The 14725-nt window shown below is 45.5% G+C and overlaps 2 protein-coding genes across 4 annotated transcripts in view; one reads left to right on the forward strand and one right to left on the reverse strand.

Moving 5' to 3' along the window:
• Nucleotides 1-4392, reverse strand: part of DNAJC2 (DnaJ heat shock protein family (Hsp40) member C2) — a gene marked incomplete at its 5' end in the record, with an annotated part of 18079 nt that extends 13687 nt beyond the window's left edge. Inside the window, 4 exons of one of the 2 annotated variants that reach the window (XM_080348512.1) lie at nt 128-226; nt 2395-2470; nt 3084-3185; nt 3922-4392. In XM_080348512.1, the coding sequence (XP_080204638.1) occupies nt 128-226; nt 2395-2470; nt 3084-3185; nt 3922-4392 (748 nt within the window). Of the gene's footprint in view, nt 1-127; nt 227-2394; nt 2471-3083; nt 3275-3921 lie in introns of both variants that reach the window. The other variant, XM_080348513.1, reaches the window with a different exon arrangement.
• Nucleotides 4356-14511, forward strand: PSMC2 (proteasome 26S subunit, ATPase 2). Of its 2 annotated transcripts, none has more exons than XM_080348533.1 (12): nt 4356-4496; nt 7884-7921; nt 9099-9180; nt 10171-10270; nt 10605-10736; nt 11350-11422; nt 11535-11630; nt 11889-12053; nt 12530-12617; nt 13308-13510; nt 14041-14137; nt 14235-14511. In XM_080348533.1, the coding sequence occupies exons 1-12, from the start codon at nt 4427-4429 to the stop codon at nt 14390-14392; spliced, it is 1302 nt and encodes a 433-aa protein (XP_080204659.1). In that variant the 5' UTR covers nt 4356-4426; the 3' UTR covers nt 14393-14511. The 2 variants fall into 2 exon arrangements, with proteins under 2 accessions (XP_080204659.1, XP_080204660.1); XM_080348534.1 differs by having other exon boundaries at nt 14041-14051; nt 14269-14511.
• The last annotated feature ends 214 nt before the right edge of the window (nt 14512-14725 follow it).

The following is a 14725-nucleotide window of genomic DNA, read 5'->3' on the forward strand; positions in this document are numbered from 1 at the left end:
AATGGAAAAGAACTTCTGTTTTTTTAGTAATGGGCAGTTCTTTAAAAGCATAATAAAGCACTACAAGTACGTTTCAGGTTATTGAATAGATTGAGAGAATATGTAATAAAAGAGATCACTTGCTTACCTTTAGTTATACATGTAAAATAATCATTATCACCTTCTCCAATCTGTTCCCCTGCAGCTTTTCGCTTGTCTGGATGATGTTTCAAAACCATGGATTTATCTAGCAAACAGATGCATTAGGTTTAGAAACACTTCATCATCTACAATTTATTTCTTACAAGCTACAAGGTAATACAATAATTCAAATTAATATTTCTCTAAATAGACAAAAAAACCCCATACAACATAAAAGAAAAACAACAACAACAAAAAAACTAAAAAAAAAATTGAGAAGAAAACAGATGTGGGTTAATGAACGTTCTTGGATTTAACACATTTGTCAAATTTATTTCATCTTTACTGGGACACAGCTGCAACTCAGAAACTCTATTCCACCTTCATCAGCTGAAGAAGTACTGATTTTCTGGGGCTTATTCTAATATTATGCATAGCAAAGTGCTTCAGTAGCTGTAAACGTACAGTTTAAGCATAATGAAGTTTTAGGGCCTTAATCGTGCAAGATTGTACAATTCCCTGTGCAATCATGCTGAAAATAATAAAGAAAAATAATTAATGTAATTTTAGTTGTTATTTCTATTGAAAAGCAAAGTAGTTCTGATAAAATTAGAATTGTATTATATCTCTTTACTCAAGTTCTGAACACAATCCAAGATGAAATTTCGCAAGGGAACTCCAGCCACGAGCCGGTGCAGCGCTGCCCTTACCCATGGACGACACTAAGCACACACTCAAGACTTCGCGGTCCAGTTCTCTCTCTATTTAGGCCCTAAATCCTAAGATTTAACTAACACATACAGAGTATCTACTAAAGTTGCTGCCAAGTTTGTCTTAGCACTTAAACAGTAAACCCAGATTTTAAACTGACTTCTTTGCCAAAAGGTCGACCTGTATTATCATTCAACATAAAACGTACCTTCTTGGCACACTATAAAATACCAGAGAGAAGATATCATGTGAGTAGTTACAGCAACCTATCTTAAGAAACAAATCAGAATCCTTGTTAAAAATACAAAAAACACAGTATATACTGGTGAGAAAGACTCGCATCTCTATACTACCGTGTCATAATTGAGTGCTGTTAAGATCCTAAAGAGAGAGATGCCCAGTTCTTGGTTGACAAGATTAGTGAGAGCACTAATCATCACCAGAGTAGGTGCTGCTCTGTCCTACATTAGCACATGCTCTGTGCTGGCACTGCTAACACGTACGCAAGGCAACAAAATTTCCTGTGCAAATTGGTAATTTGCAAATTTCCACCCATTTTCCTTTGGGAGTAACTTAATCTTTCTCTGTGTTTTCACTGGGGACAGTGATTCTACCCACATCAGTACAGTTACACAGGCAATTGCTTGCAAGATCAAAGCACAAAACCATCAGCTTATTTCATAAAGGCTACTGAACAATCTTCAGAGTACTTTTAAATCTTCTCCTACTAAATTCCTGCATCCTTCTTGCAAAGTCAACTCTTGGTCACATTGCTTTCTAGGAAAAAAGTTCTAAGCCCAATGTGTTCTTCCTTCATATGCAAGTACCACAAAATACCCCCAGTCACCTGCATGCGCTTCTGAATCACGTCATGATTTAAGACATGACATATTAAGCAGTGGCACTTCCAATTTCTATTTTTTACTCACCCAAAATGTCAAGAAAACCTCACAAGTTTGCTTGGTAATATCCCAGAGATTCAGCTACAGGAGCTCTATAGTTTTCACATGGTAAAATGACCAAAGAAGAGCAAAACTCAGCTTCTCAGTGGCACAAATAACTTTTAGTTACTTGAATAGCTGGAAAACCTAAGAGCTACTGCTCCATTCCCACGCAATGCTCAGTCTAATCAGAATGAGAATAGCAGCGAACTTCTTAAACATTCACTGGCATTGCCGTGGCACCTAACCGTTGTAAGGGGGTTTCAGGGTACAAACCTATCGAAGTACATTGGGCAGGGTGAACTGTAGTTCTCTGCCTTTCACTGAGCTCCGGCTGCAGAATCAAAAATGTAGATGGTATTATAGTTACAGTCTCAAGCTTGTTGACAAAAAACACAGGGAAGAAAGCAGAGATGTGAACTCAGTGACATTTTTGAATTCTCTGGCTTGAGGATCTTGGAGCTGTGATGTGAATTTAGAAGGCTGGTGAACAACATAAGAGAGGACATTTTTAGGCCTGTGAGACAGTAATAAGCTTATTCGTGACATGTATATATTTACACCTGCAAAACAGTTGCGTACATCTGAAAGAAAAGTCTGCTTATGAAGGAAAGGTACTTACGAGCTGCTTTGATTTGTTTCTGAGTAGCCCTGTATCGTATATTACCCAGCCCGAGAACTGCATAATGGTCTTGATTCTGAGGAAAAAAATGAACCCTGATAAACATTGATAAACGCAACCTAAAGAGCCACAACACAACACAACACACGCAGAAAACAGTTCTCCTCCATCTTTTAAAAGCAAGTGGCAGAATTCTTCCCTCTCCCAGTAATTATTAGAGAAAGAACAATTGTCTTAAAGGCCATAATTATTGAATAACCAAGTATCAATAAATTAAGCCAAATATTACAGAAATTCAGGTAGCTTAATCTAAATTGGATTAAAGCACTGAAAGTTCAATTATTGGAAAACTGAATCACTGCCTTTAATATTAAGAGTGCTAACACAATTCCAGAATGAGGGAGGCAGTAACAGGGAGAAGAGACGCCACTTACAGACAGTAAAGTGGAAAAGCAACAGTTCAAGGCTAAGATCTTATCCTGATGTGTATGTGAGTTTGCCTTCATTAACTGGATATGTGTGGAAAATACAAACCCAACTATAATGCTATAACACTAAGGGATAAAAAGCAACTCAGATGGGGTGGGAGAGGAAGAGGGAGGGGATCTTTAGCAACTGGGCATGGTGGATAACTCTGACAGGAGTCTTCCAGCAAAAATAATTAACATTAATCTATATAAACTGAATACCTTCCAGTCCTTTGGGTCGAGGGTTTTTAACATAGGAAATTCTTCAAGCTGCAATTCTTCATCGCCTGATTCTTCAGAAAGTTCCTTCTCATCTTCTAGCTCCTGGAAAGAGGAAGAAACATTTATGTTTCTCCTCTTAATAAATGCTTCAAACCATCTTCCCACAGGTTCCACTTGACAGAGTACTGATGCTATAAGCAAAAACATAAAAGCAACTTCACCTTCTGTGGTTTACTCTTTTTTTTTTAATTAAACCCCATCAAAGCCCATGAAAGTGCAGCACAGCACACGGCTACAGACTGCCACATCTTCTTGTTCGCCCTAAAAACACCAGAGCGCTCCCGGGACTGCAGGAACCACGACACCTGCCTATCGGGCGGCACCTTCCAAACGCTACTGGGTGTTCTCCGAGGCGCTTTCGAGTTAAAGGAACGCACACGTTACACTACATTCGCCCCCCGTTGCTCTGTCAGCAGAGGAGGCGGCTGCGGCTGCAGCACTCGGCGGGGACGGGTCCTCCCCGCGATCCCCGTCCCAGGCGCCTCCTCCGAGCGGCCCCGACTTGTTGCTCAACCGACGCGAGCACCGGGGCGAAATAAACGGGAAAGTTCCTTCGAAACAGGCGGGTTTGCAACTCTAGCGGTAACCGGGTGCTCTGGGGGGGTCTGTTCCCCCGAATCCCGCCCTCGCCCAAACCGGGGGCCGCCCCGGTGCTGGAGGCAGCGGGTCCCCCGGCGGGACGGGCGGCAGCGGGAGATCCCGGCCCGCCCGCCCCGGCAGCGGCTGCAGCCCCGCGGCCCGGCCGCTCCCCCCCGCCCGAGGGCCCGGCGGTACCTACCGGCCAAGCGCCTGGTGACGGCCGTGAGCTGCCCGTCCCGCGCCCCCCGCAGCATGGCGGCGCCGGGCCTGGGCGCCGGGCCGCGCTGGCCGAGCCGAGCCGGTTGCCGGGAGCCGGCGCATGGAGGCGCGCGGCGAGCGCTTCCGGGGCGGCGGCGGCGTGCGGCGGGATAAGCGGCCCGGCGGGGCCCAGCCGCCCCTTTCCCGCCCCTCTGCCTGCCCCACGCCGCCTCTCCGCAGCGGACCCGGCGGCGCAACGGGCCCCGGCTGGGTTGGGGCGGCTGAGGCCGGCGCGGGGCGCTCCGCTCCGGCGGCGGCTGCGGCGGGCGGAACTGTGCGGCTGGGGCAGCGGTGCTGGGGGGGAGGAGATGCCGGTGGCGCGAGGCCCACGGCGCGGCCGGCCGGTGCGCCCGCCTTTAGTGTCCCCCCGGCGCGGCCCGGCCGGAAGTGCCGGCGGTGCTGAGTAACGCATCCGGGGCGGCGCGGCGCGGAGCCGGAGCGAGACGATGCCGGACTACCTGGGGGCCGACCAGAGGAAGACCAAGGAGGAGGAGAAGGAGGATAAGCCCATCCGCGGTGAGAGCCCAGGCGGGCGGGGCTCGGCCGTGCTGCCGCCCCGGGCTCAGTGCCCGTTGGCGCGGCGACGGGCGGAAAACCGGCAGTGCCCCCTTCCCGCCGGTCCCTCCCCGTGTCGGGTCGGTGTCCCCGTGTCCGTGGCGGGGAATCTCCCGAGCGCCGGCGCTGAGCTCCGGGGCGGGGCGGCGCTGCCGGCGGCCATTTCGGTGCCGGGAGCGGCGGGGCTGGGGGAGCCCGGCGGGCGGCAGGCCGACTCAAAACCCCGCAAACTCCGTGTCCGGCGCTGCGGCCGCCGCGCCCCGAGCGAACCCGGCCCGGCGCCCGGGCTTGGCCGCTGCGGCCGGTGCGGCACTGCCGGGGCGGCCCGTGGGGCGGCGGGGTCGGGCACGAACAGCAGCACCGCCCGGGCCGGCGGAGCCCCGCGGGACACCCTGCGGGACACCCTGCGGGACACCCTGCGGGGCACCCAGCGGGACACCCTGCGGGACACCCTGCGGGGCACCCTGCGGGGCACCCAGCGGGGCACCCAGCGGGGCACCCTGCGGGACACCCAGCGGGGCACCCAGCGGGACACCCAGCGGGACACCCAGCGGGACACCCTGCGGGGCACCCAGCGGGACACCCTGCGGGACACCCTGCGGGGCACCCTGCGGGGCACCCAGCGGGGCACCCAGCGGGACACCCAGCGGGGCACCCAGCGGGGCACCCAGCGGGACACCCAGCGGGGCACCCAGCGGGAAACCCTGCGGGGCACCCTGCGGGGCACCCAGCGGGGCACCCAGCGGGACACCCAGCGGGGCACCCAGCGGGACACCCAGCGGGGCACCCAGCGGGACACCCAGCGGGGCACCCAGCGGGACACCCTGCGGGGCACCCAGCGGGACACCCAGCGGGACCGGGCCGCGGGGAGCGATCCAGCGGGGCTGGGACCGGAGTCCTGTCAGTGCTGCCCAGCGGCAGGGGAGGGGCAGCGGGCACAGGCTGAAGCACAGGCTCTGAATTATCATGCATCCGTTTGTGTCGCAGCAAAAGCAATTCTATAATTCAGCCTCAAAACCTGTGCATCACTTCTGTTCACGAATAGACTATGGTGTAATCCATCATGATAGCAGACTGTGATTGCCTCAACCTTTCAGAAGGGCGTAAAACTCAGGGTGCATTAACATAACATCTGACACATGGTCACATATTAATTAACGTCTTAAGTCCTGTTCTCCAAGGAATCCTGTGTTACCATCACACTCCAAATACTTTAGAATTATAGATATAGATATAGATATAGTCCCCCAGTTTAAGAAGGACAAGAATTTGGAGTCCAGCGGTGGGCTATGAAGATGATGAGGGGTCTGGAGCATCTTTCTTATGAGCAGAGACTGAGAGAGCTGGGTCTGTTCAGCCTGGAGAAGAGAAGGCTGAGAGGGGATCTCATCAATGTTTATAAATATCTCAAGGGTGGGTGTCAAGAGGATGGACCAGACTCCTTTCAGTGGTGCCCAGTGACAGGATGAGGGGCAACGGGCACAGACTGAAGGACAGGAGGTTCCATCCAAATATGAGGAGAAACTTCTTTACTTTGAGGCTGCCAGAGCCCTGGAACAGGCTGCCCAGAGAGGCTGTGGAGTCTCCTCTGGAGACATTCAAACCTGCCTGGACACATTCCTGTGTGATCTGCTCTGGTGAACCTGCTTTAGCAGGTTGGTTGGACTAGATGACCTCCAGAGGTCCCTCCAACCCCAGCCATTCTGTGATTCTGTGGGTAACGAACATCTGGGCCTGCCTGGTTCCAGGGGTCTCTTATAAAATGCTACTAAAAAGCCTGATCTGCGCTTCCTAAGACAAAAGGGCTTTTGTGGTTTAACGGTTACTTAAAATATCAACTTAATAAAACATTAAAATTTCCTTTTCTGAACTCCTGCGGAACTGGCTGTCAGACCCTGTGTGTTGCCACTTTCATAAGATATTGACTGGAAGCAGGAGAGAGTGGGGTGGCAGATTTTTCTGGTGGTGTACGCATAGTGTGAAAATTGCTGCTGCTCCTCATGTTTGAATTCCATTGGCCTTTTAATTTCATGCCAGTAAATATTAAATAATGCATCTGGAGACAAAACCAACACTGTATGTAATTAGTGATGAGCTTTGAACTGTTATCACTCAAGAAGAATTTTTGAATTGTGGCAACAGTACATATGAAAAATCAGTGGGTTAGTACAAATAATCAGGAAAGAAATAAGGATCAACTCACACACACAAATCCTCTCAAAATTGTGTATAATACACACTGCACCTCAATCTTCGTTGTGATGTGAGTTGGGTTTCCTCTATCTTAAAAAGACACAGTGGAATTGGAAAAGAGAAGAACAGAGGGATGCTGGGGATGCTGCAGGTGAAGGCTGTAGTTCAGTTTGAAAAAGAGATGACTCTGGGTGGAAGGGAAAGGGAGTGGAAAAGGTCTGTTAAATGGCAAGTGATATGGCAGTAAATAGGGAATGACAGGGATACTGAATGGAGAGGGTTTGCCGGAGCGATCCTGGAGGACTCTGCACAAAAGCTCATTCATTTAACAGCTGAAGCTGCTTGTTCTGATGTGGGCATTCTGAGGCAATTTTTAGATTCCAAGTTCAAGTTAAGCAAATACCGATTTAAACCAGGGGATTATTTCCTGCATATTCTGCTAAAAGTTGACAGGGGTTCAAACAATTGTCCAAAATATTAATGCAAGGGAGTTTTTTTGAGGGGCTGTTATTATGTGACCTGACAGTGGGAGTTCACCGTCTGATTTCCATGTTCGTAGACCTTCTGTTGGAGAAGGATATCGGACCAGACCGTTTATCCTATGTAGTGTGACCATTCCCATGTTTTATATTTTACAATATTAAAACTCAACATTGTATTAATTATTGATTCCAGGCTGCTTTAGTAGTTTATGGTAGTTTTTTGTTACTGGGACCAGCTTAGATTTGGTTGCTGTTCCTTGCTCACACTGGCCAGTTTGGAAGAGAGACATCACTGGTGGAAAGTGGGGACAGTTTTTCATTTATGCTTTCTTAAACATTAGGAAACAAAGAGTTGAAGAGATCACGTTTTGATATTTTCAGTTCCTTCTCTGTACAGTCACAGGTCATAAGCTACTCTGAGTGAAGCGAAGTTTAAGTAGTTGCTTGATATGAACTCTGCGTTGTACCAAGTTTTAGACTGAAGAGAGTAGCTGGAGACCCTATTTTGTTTTTCTTGAATGTCAGATATTTTTTGTTCCACTTTGGCTTAATGAAAAAGTAGAAGCTCAAAAGAATCTCTTTAAAATGTATGTTTTCATCTTTTAGAAGCAGAATTAATACTGATGGTTTTGTTTTTAAAATTGGAAGCTAATTCTTTCCTGTGTTGTTTCAGCTCTGGATGAAGGAGACATTGCCTTGCTGAAAACCTATGTAAGTAACATACATACACAAGAGTGTTAAATAAAAAAAGAAAGTTGAAGGCAGGAGTGGAGGGATGTGTGTTTAGTGAATAGTTAGTAATTGTGCTTCTCCTACTGCTTTTCTTTCCTGCCAAAATCTTTTCCCTCTTTCCAATGAGAAAGCCCCAAACTCAACCCACAACCCTGGAAATAATCCAGTGGTTCTGTTAACTTGGAACAAATGAAGTCTTTTCTATTTTTGCTTTGTGTCTTGTAGCTATCTTAGAGATCTAACATCTACAAGATCTAACATCTAGGGCTTTACTGGGGCTCTTTCACTAACCAATTGTCTTGCTTCATAAAGAACAGTATCTTTAAGACCTCCCATCAAATTCACTTGTTTTTAGCAATCATGTTAAAAAACTATTAGTGAGGGATACATGTCAAATCTTGGGAGGTGTTTCCCATGGACAGTAAGGCTTAAAATGCAAATCTCCCCTCTCCACCAGGAAGTACAGTGGGGCTGTGGACGAACTCTTGAGAAATGAAACCAGCAGCTTAGCGTATGTCTGGATTTGGGTATTTTTGCCAGAAGTCTGAACTTTTTTGACACTAAAACTCCTTTACGAAGCTCTGGAACTGGGGAAGGACTCTGAAATACAGCTTGTGCCCACTGCAGCTTCATTTTTGTTGCCAAGTTGATATGAAGGAGATCTTGTAAAGGAATCCAGATCTTCCCGCATTAGGCAGGGCAAGATAGTAAAGCATTTTATCACAAGCAAGAATCTGGCTTTTGATTTGCCCCCTGTTTTTTCCACTGTCTTCTGTGGATGACAGAAATGTTGGGTAAGATAGTTAAAGCACATGTACAAATGATTTTCAAATAATGTATACAGAATGCCATCTGTATATAATGTTTACTAAGTCTTTTTTAGACTTCAGAAAAAAAATCAATAAGGCTGAATGGATTTAAAAGGAAAACCAAATCCTTGAAGTTTACAGAAATGAAAAATTTCCAGTTGTGCGATTGATCAGTTGTGTGCAGCTGCACTCTGGTCTTGCAGCAGAAATATTGTTATTGGAACTTAATACTGTCTTTTTGGCTGTTACACCAAGGCAGTCTATTGAACATCTTGCCACTCAGCAGCTATTGGCATTTCTTCCTAAACATAAAATAATATGAAGTCTACATGATATTTCTTTTCCAGGGCCAGAGCACGTACTCAAGGCAGATCAAGCAAGTAGAAGATGATATTCAGCAACTACTTAAGAAAATCAATGAGCTCACTGGTATCTTTCTTTCTTTAAATAACTTTCAATAGAAGAGACAGGTACCAAAACGAGTGTTTTAGAAAGCTGATTTTAAACAACTTCTGCATTAATTTATTACTGTTATTTTTCTCAAAAGGATACTTTTCTTTATTTGGTAATGTGAGATTTTTGCTTTGTAGGTGATGGTCTTTTTGATTGGGCAGGGCTAATCTGTACATATAATGATGTAATTTTGTAGTTTAACACATTTTTATTCAAAATTATAAATTTGATGTATTATGGTAGCATGAAACAAATGCCCCTTTCTGTCACTGGATAATTTGTGATTTGCATTAACCTGTGTTTGAGTAGCCAGTGAACTTCCGTAGACTGCAAAACCCCAACATGCCATAATTAAGTAGTGGTTATGGCATTTACGGTAAAAATTAATTTGTTCCCTCATTTTTCCTTGTTTGTTTCACTGGTGTCTATTTGTTGCCCCGTTGCTAATCTCTAGTGGCCCTCAGTTCTGGCAGGAGGACTGCAATTTCTATTTTACAGTAAAATGCTTTGTTCTTTCAGATACATCATGGAGATGTTACTTTCTATATCCATGGTTTGGAAGATTTATTAGGTTTTTTATCTTAGAACAGAATAGCATTAGCTTTTTCATCTGTGTGGATCCCTTAGGTTTGGATATCTTGCCCTAAAGTGTTCCCTCAGTGAAGGCACTTGCAGAGTTTCACTCCTTTTCTCAAACTTGTAGAAATGTGCTCCTCTCTCTGTCGGTCTTGGCCACAGTCAGCTACGCATTGAAAAACCGTATGAGAGGGTGGCCAGGCTGGTATTTGCATGTTTAGGCAACACAGTCACGTAGGCCTCATTTCTTTAGGAAACCTGTTTTTTAGGAAGTCCATCAAGGATGTGTGTGTGTTTTGGAGGTCCCTTGTGTATGAGGTTCTCCGTGTGTGAAGGATGCTGATGTAGCAGTGAGCTGCTGCCTCCTCACCTGGTCTGTGTTGTGCACAGGAATCAAGGAATCTGACACTGGGCTGGCGCCTCCTGCCCTCTGGGATCTGGCTGCGGATAAGCAAACTCTGCAGAGCGAGCAGCCGTTACAGGTTGCAAGGTGGGTGCTCTCTTCCTCTTCGCAGTGAAGCTGCAGAGCATTAAAAATGTCATTTATCGCTTGTGTGTAGACTTCTTAAAAAGGTAACATTCACATGTTGTGCATATTGAAAGTGCTTTTTACCATTGTGTCAAAAAGGAACTGCGCTATGCTTGATGATGTATTACCTACTTCGTACCTGTATTCTTGTAGTTATTGTGTGATGCCATAATAACAAGTACAATAGCTATTGCAGTGTATTTGGAAATTGGGACTCTCTCATTGTGATGCTTATGCAAATAGCAAACCAGGTTGTTAATCTGCCTGGTGGTGTTAATTGTGTGTTCTCTGTTAGGTGTACAAAGATAATCAATGCAGACTCTGAGGATCCCAAGTACATTATCAACGTCAAGCAGTTTGCCAAGTTCGTGGTGGATCTCAGTGACCAGGTGGCACCTACTGACATAGAAGAAGGCATGAGGGTTGGGTGAGCAAAACATTTGTGTTCTTACGAGTTTTACTGGAGACTGAAGATTTTTCATCTGACCTACTAGTTTGACAGGTCAACAACTACCATTTCATATTTTTGTTGTGGTTGAAATAGTAGCAATAATGTCTTTATGTTGGAAGACAGCAACTCACCAGCATGCTATGCTGGAATCTTTTCATTTTGATGTCATTTTAACGAGAACTGTGCGTCAGAGACTGAACCTGTCAGTTTGGGTCCCAGCTGGCGGGGAGCCTGCGTGTCCTGCTGCCTCCTTGGCAGTCTGCACAGCTACACACAGTGTGGCCACAGGAGATGTTCGCTGAGGGGGTGAAGCCAGTTACTTTTAGAATCAATGTTTTGCCAGTTTGCTCCGTGAGATATTTTCAAGTTTAGTTTTCAAAATGCTTCGGAATTAAATTTTTCAAAGCAGTAAACTCTGCAGAAAGAATTCCAGTTTCTAGGCCATCTGACTTAAAGGACTGGGCTGTCTTGATGCCAGAGAAAAGAACAGTTTAAGAATTCAGCTTCTAATTTACAGAGTGGTTTCTATTAATACATGACAGTTTAATTAACTGGTGTTAAAATAATAGTCTTTATGCTTTCTCACCAGGGTGGACAGAAACAAGTATCAAATCCATATCCCCTTGCCTCCAAAAATTGATCCCACAGTCACCATGATGCAAGTGAGAACTGCCTTTACTTATTATGGCATTGGATTTTGTTCTGGGCTTTAAAAGCCTAGAGAGAGATCTAGCATCAGGCTGTTAACTGCTCTCTCACCCTTTTGTTGTGCAGGTAGAAGAAAAACCAGATGTCACTTACAGTGATGTTGGTGGTTGTAAAGAGCAGATTGAAAAGCTGAGAGAGGTGGTTGAAACCCCTCTGCTTCATGTAAGTAACCTCCAGATTGAAAATTCTACTGCTTTGAAAGTGTTCTGGTCATCTGTTAGCATTTGAAGAAGCAAGAAAAGATAATGCAGCTGAATGTAAACACTCAAGTGAAAGGAGATCTGGTTTTAACTAGTGAAACCCAGTGTAGCCTGGTTTCTCTTGCTCTTCATTGAGGATTTTCTTGATTTGCATATACTCTTTGGTGCACGTAATCTTTAATTTACACGTAACATTGCCTTCTGTTTCACACCATTACAGCCTGAAAGGTTTGTTAACCTTGGGATTGAGCCTCCCAAAGGAGTACTTCTGTTTGGGCCACCTGGTACAGGCAAAACGCTGTGTGCCCGCGCTGTCGCGAACAGGACCGATGCCTGCTTCATCAGGGTCATTGGATCGGAGCTGGTGCAGAAGTACGTGGGAGAGGTGAGAGCAAATACTTGATGGAGTGCAGTGATGTGCAGATTTCCGGTGGTGGGGACCAAACACCATAGTGGGCACGATGGATAAAGGTATTTGCACAAGTGGGGGAGGAGCTGTCAAACAAATCACTGCAGGTCAGGCGATTGGTTATAAGACCTGAATTGTTCTGCTGTCAGTGAGATGGGTTTTGCAGCGCAGAGTTTAATCTGCGGTTCGGGACGACTCTTGGATTAGGATTCTGTTCCCCACTCTGCCACTTATTTTTGCTTGGCCCTGAGCTAAAAACTTCATCTGTACTTCTGTCTCTCCTTCAGAAATTCCTCTAAGATTTTTAAATGTTCTGTTATATATATGTGTACAAATAAGAGTTTTAGCATTGGAAACGTAAAAGTGTTTTGAAGCATGAAAAATTTAATTTTGATAGTTTTCTTTTAATGTGACTTGAATCTTTAACAAAATCTTGATATTTTTGCTTTCAGGGAGCTCGAATGGTTCGTGAACTCTTTGAAATGGCCAGAACTAAAAAAGCTTGTCTTATATTCTTTGATGAAATTGATGCCATTGGAGGTATGTTTGGAGTATCTGTAGCTCTAATCTCTTACCAGAACTTTCAGGTTTTCATGTTGTGATTCTTTATTGGTATTGCTGCATTTCAGGAAGTGTACTTGTTAATGCCTATTAAGTAAAACTACTACCAACATGTCCCACGTCTGGGAAATTATCAGGAAGTGGTTTATGTAGTTTGAATGTGTTGAGCTGAGATGAGAAGTCATTTTGGCACGCCAAAAAAACCTTAAGGATCTCTCTATTGTGCTTGCAAAAAGTACTGTTAACTTAAACCCCCTTCAGCCTCTGGACTCGTACTAAATCTTTGTTACTGCCTGAGGTACTTTGGTCTTTGAAAGTAGAACAATTTTTACACAGACAAGACAGGGAGGGATTTTGGTAGAGGGGAGGCAAAAGAAGCAAACTGCATGTATACATTTCAGCAGCTCGGCCAGCTCCTGGGCAGGGAGACAAACCTTCTCACACACAGGGCTTTATTATAACTGACAGATAACACCAGTCACTCTCTTTTTGAAATGTGTCATTTTCAAATAATCCCCTCACACTGTTTTTGTAAACTCATCACAAATATTTGTATGTAATTTAACATTATTTTTTCCAAGTGTCTTCTGTTTGGCGGCTGCGACACCTTCTCCATGCTCTGGAGGGCCCTCTCTTATTTAGTGAAATACGTGTCTCTCCTCTCCCCAGGTGCTCGTTTCGATGATGGCGCCGGGGGGGACAATGAAGTGCAACGTACCATGCTGGAGCTGATCAACCAGTTGGATGGTTTTGACCCCCGAGGCAACATCAAAGTGCTGATGGCTACAAACAGGCCCGATACTCTGGATCCAGCCCTGATGAGGCCCGGCAGGTTGGACAGGAAGATAGAGTTCAGCTTGCCTGATCTTGAGGTGAGAATGCTTCCTTCCACAGCTGAGTCTGCTCTGATACCAGAGGGTTTCTTCAGTAGAGGGCGTTACTGTCTGGAAGCAGTTTATGAGAATTAACAGAAGCAGCACTCTTAACTTATGTGAAACTACCTGGAAATTTGGGAGATTAAAGATGTTTCAATAAGGTTTTCTCACACTGCGCAGATTCCAGCCCTGGCAGAGAAGCCAGAGCAAATAGCCACATTCACTGTGTGGTCCCAACTCAGCAGATAAAGACTCTCTTAACCAGATCCATGATTTCGTTCTTCAGTTGGAATGTTTCATTTGGCTCTTTTGAGAGAGATTTCTCGAGGTACTTCTACCATTAGTACTTAATGTACTTAACTTAGTATCATGGACACTTAAGCTAGTCCAGGTGTAGGTAACTATATTGGGGAAGCAAAAACAGGTTTGTTTTCCATCCACCCTTGCTCTGGATGTGCTCAGCTGCTCGCTGAGAATCGTCACCTCTTGCATAGCATGAGCACTTGTACCCTCCGCTCTTTTTGCAGGGGCGAACTCACATATTCAAGATACATGCTCGTTCCATGAGTGTTGAGAGAGACATAAGATTTGAGCTGTTGGCTCGACTGTGTCCCAATAGCACAGGTAAGCTGAATTTATTTATTTTATTTAAACAATTTTGTATATGCTTCATCTCCTCTGGTGCTCAGTGTTGAACTTATTTATCCCTTTCTTTCCGAAGGCGCTGAGATTCGCAGTGTCTGCACGGAGGCGGGCATGTTCGCAATCCGAGCACGTCGAAAAATCGCAACGGAGAAAGACTTCTTGGAAGCAGTGAACAAAGTCATTAAATCGTATGCAAAATTCAGTGCTACCCCCCGCTACATGACCTACAACTAAACATCTTGGAACGTTTTTCCTGTTCCTGGTGTTAAACTTTCGGTGAAACAAAGATCCCAGTGTAGTAATTAATGTCTTGTTCTTGGAAGCCAGAAATAAATTGATTGTTCCCAACAGTAGGTGCGAGGTCATTATGAGTGTGTTCTACACCAGCGCGGTATTGCTGCTGCAGGAAAAAAATCTCAGCAAAAGGCTGATAACACAGCCTAAACTGAGATATTTTAGTACCAGATACCTGTGTAATCCAAACTTTAAATCTTAGTCACCCTTTACATCCCGTTGGTTGAGATTCTTTGTTTTTTTATGAAATAGTTACGCGTTGGGTCAAGAGGT

The sequence above is a fragment of the Nesoenas mayeri genome (assembly GCF_963082525.1).
Source record: "Nesoenas mayeri genome assembly, chromosome: 1".
NCBI lineage: Eukaryota > Metazoa > Chordata > Aves > Columbiformes > Columbidae > Nesoenas > Nesoenas mayeri.

What these genes read in the sequence shown, in the direction of transcription:
- PSMC2 (XM_080348533.1), top strand. Translation starts at nt 4,427, where the DNA reads ATGCCGGACTACCTGGGGGCCGACCAGAGGAAGACCAAGGAGGAGGAG. An exon ending in TTGAAACCCCTCTGCTTCAT is followed by an intron (nt 11,631 to 11,888) that starts GTAAGTAACCTC and finishes ACACCATTACAG; the next exon opens with CCTGAAAGGTTTGTTAACCT. An exon ending in ACTGTGTCCCAATAGCACAG is followed by an intron (nt 14,138 to 14,234) that starts GTAAGCTGAATT and finishes TTCTTTCCGAAG; the next exon opens with GCGCTGAGATTCGCAGTGTC.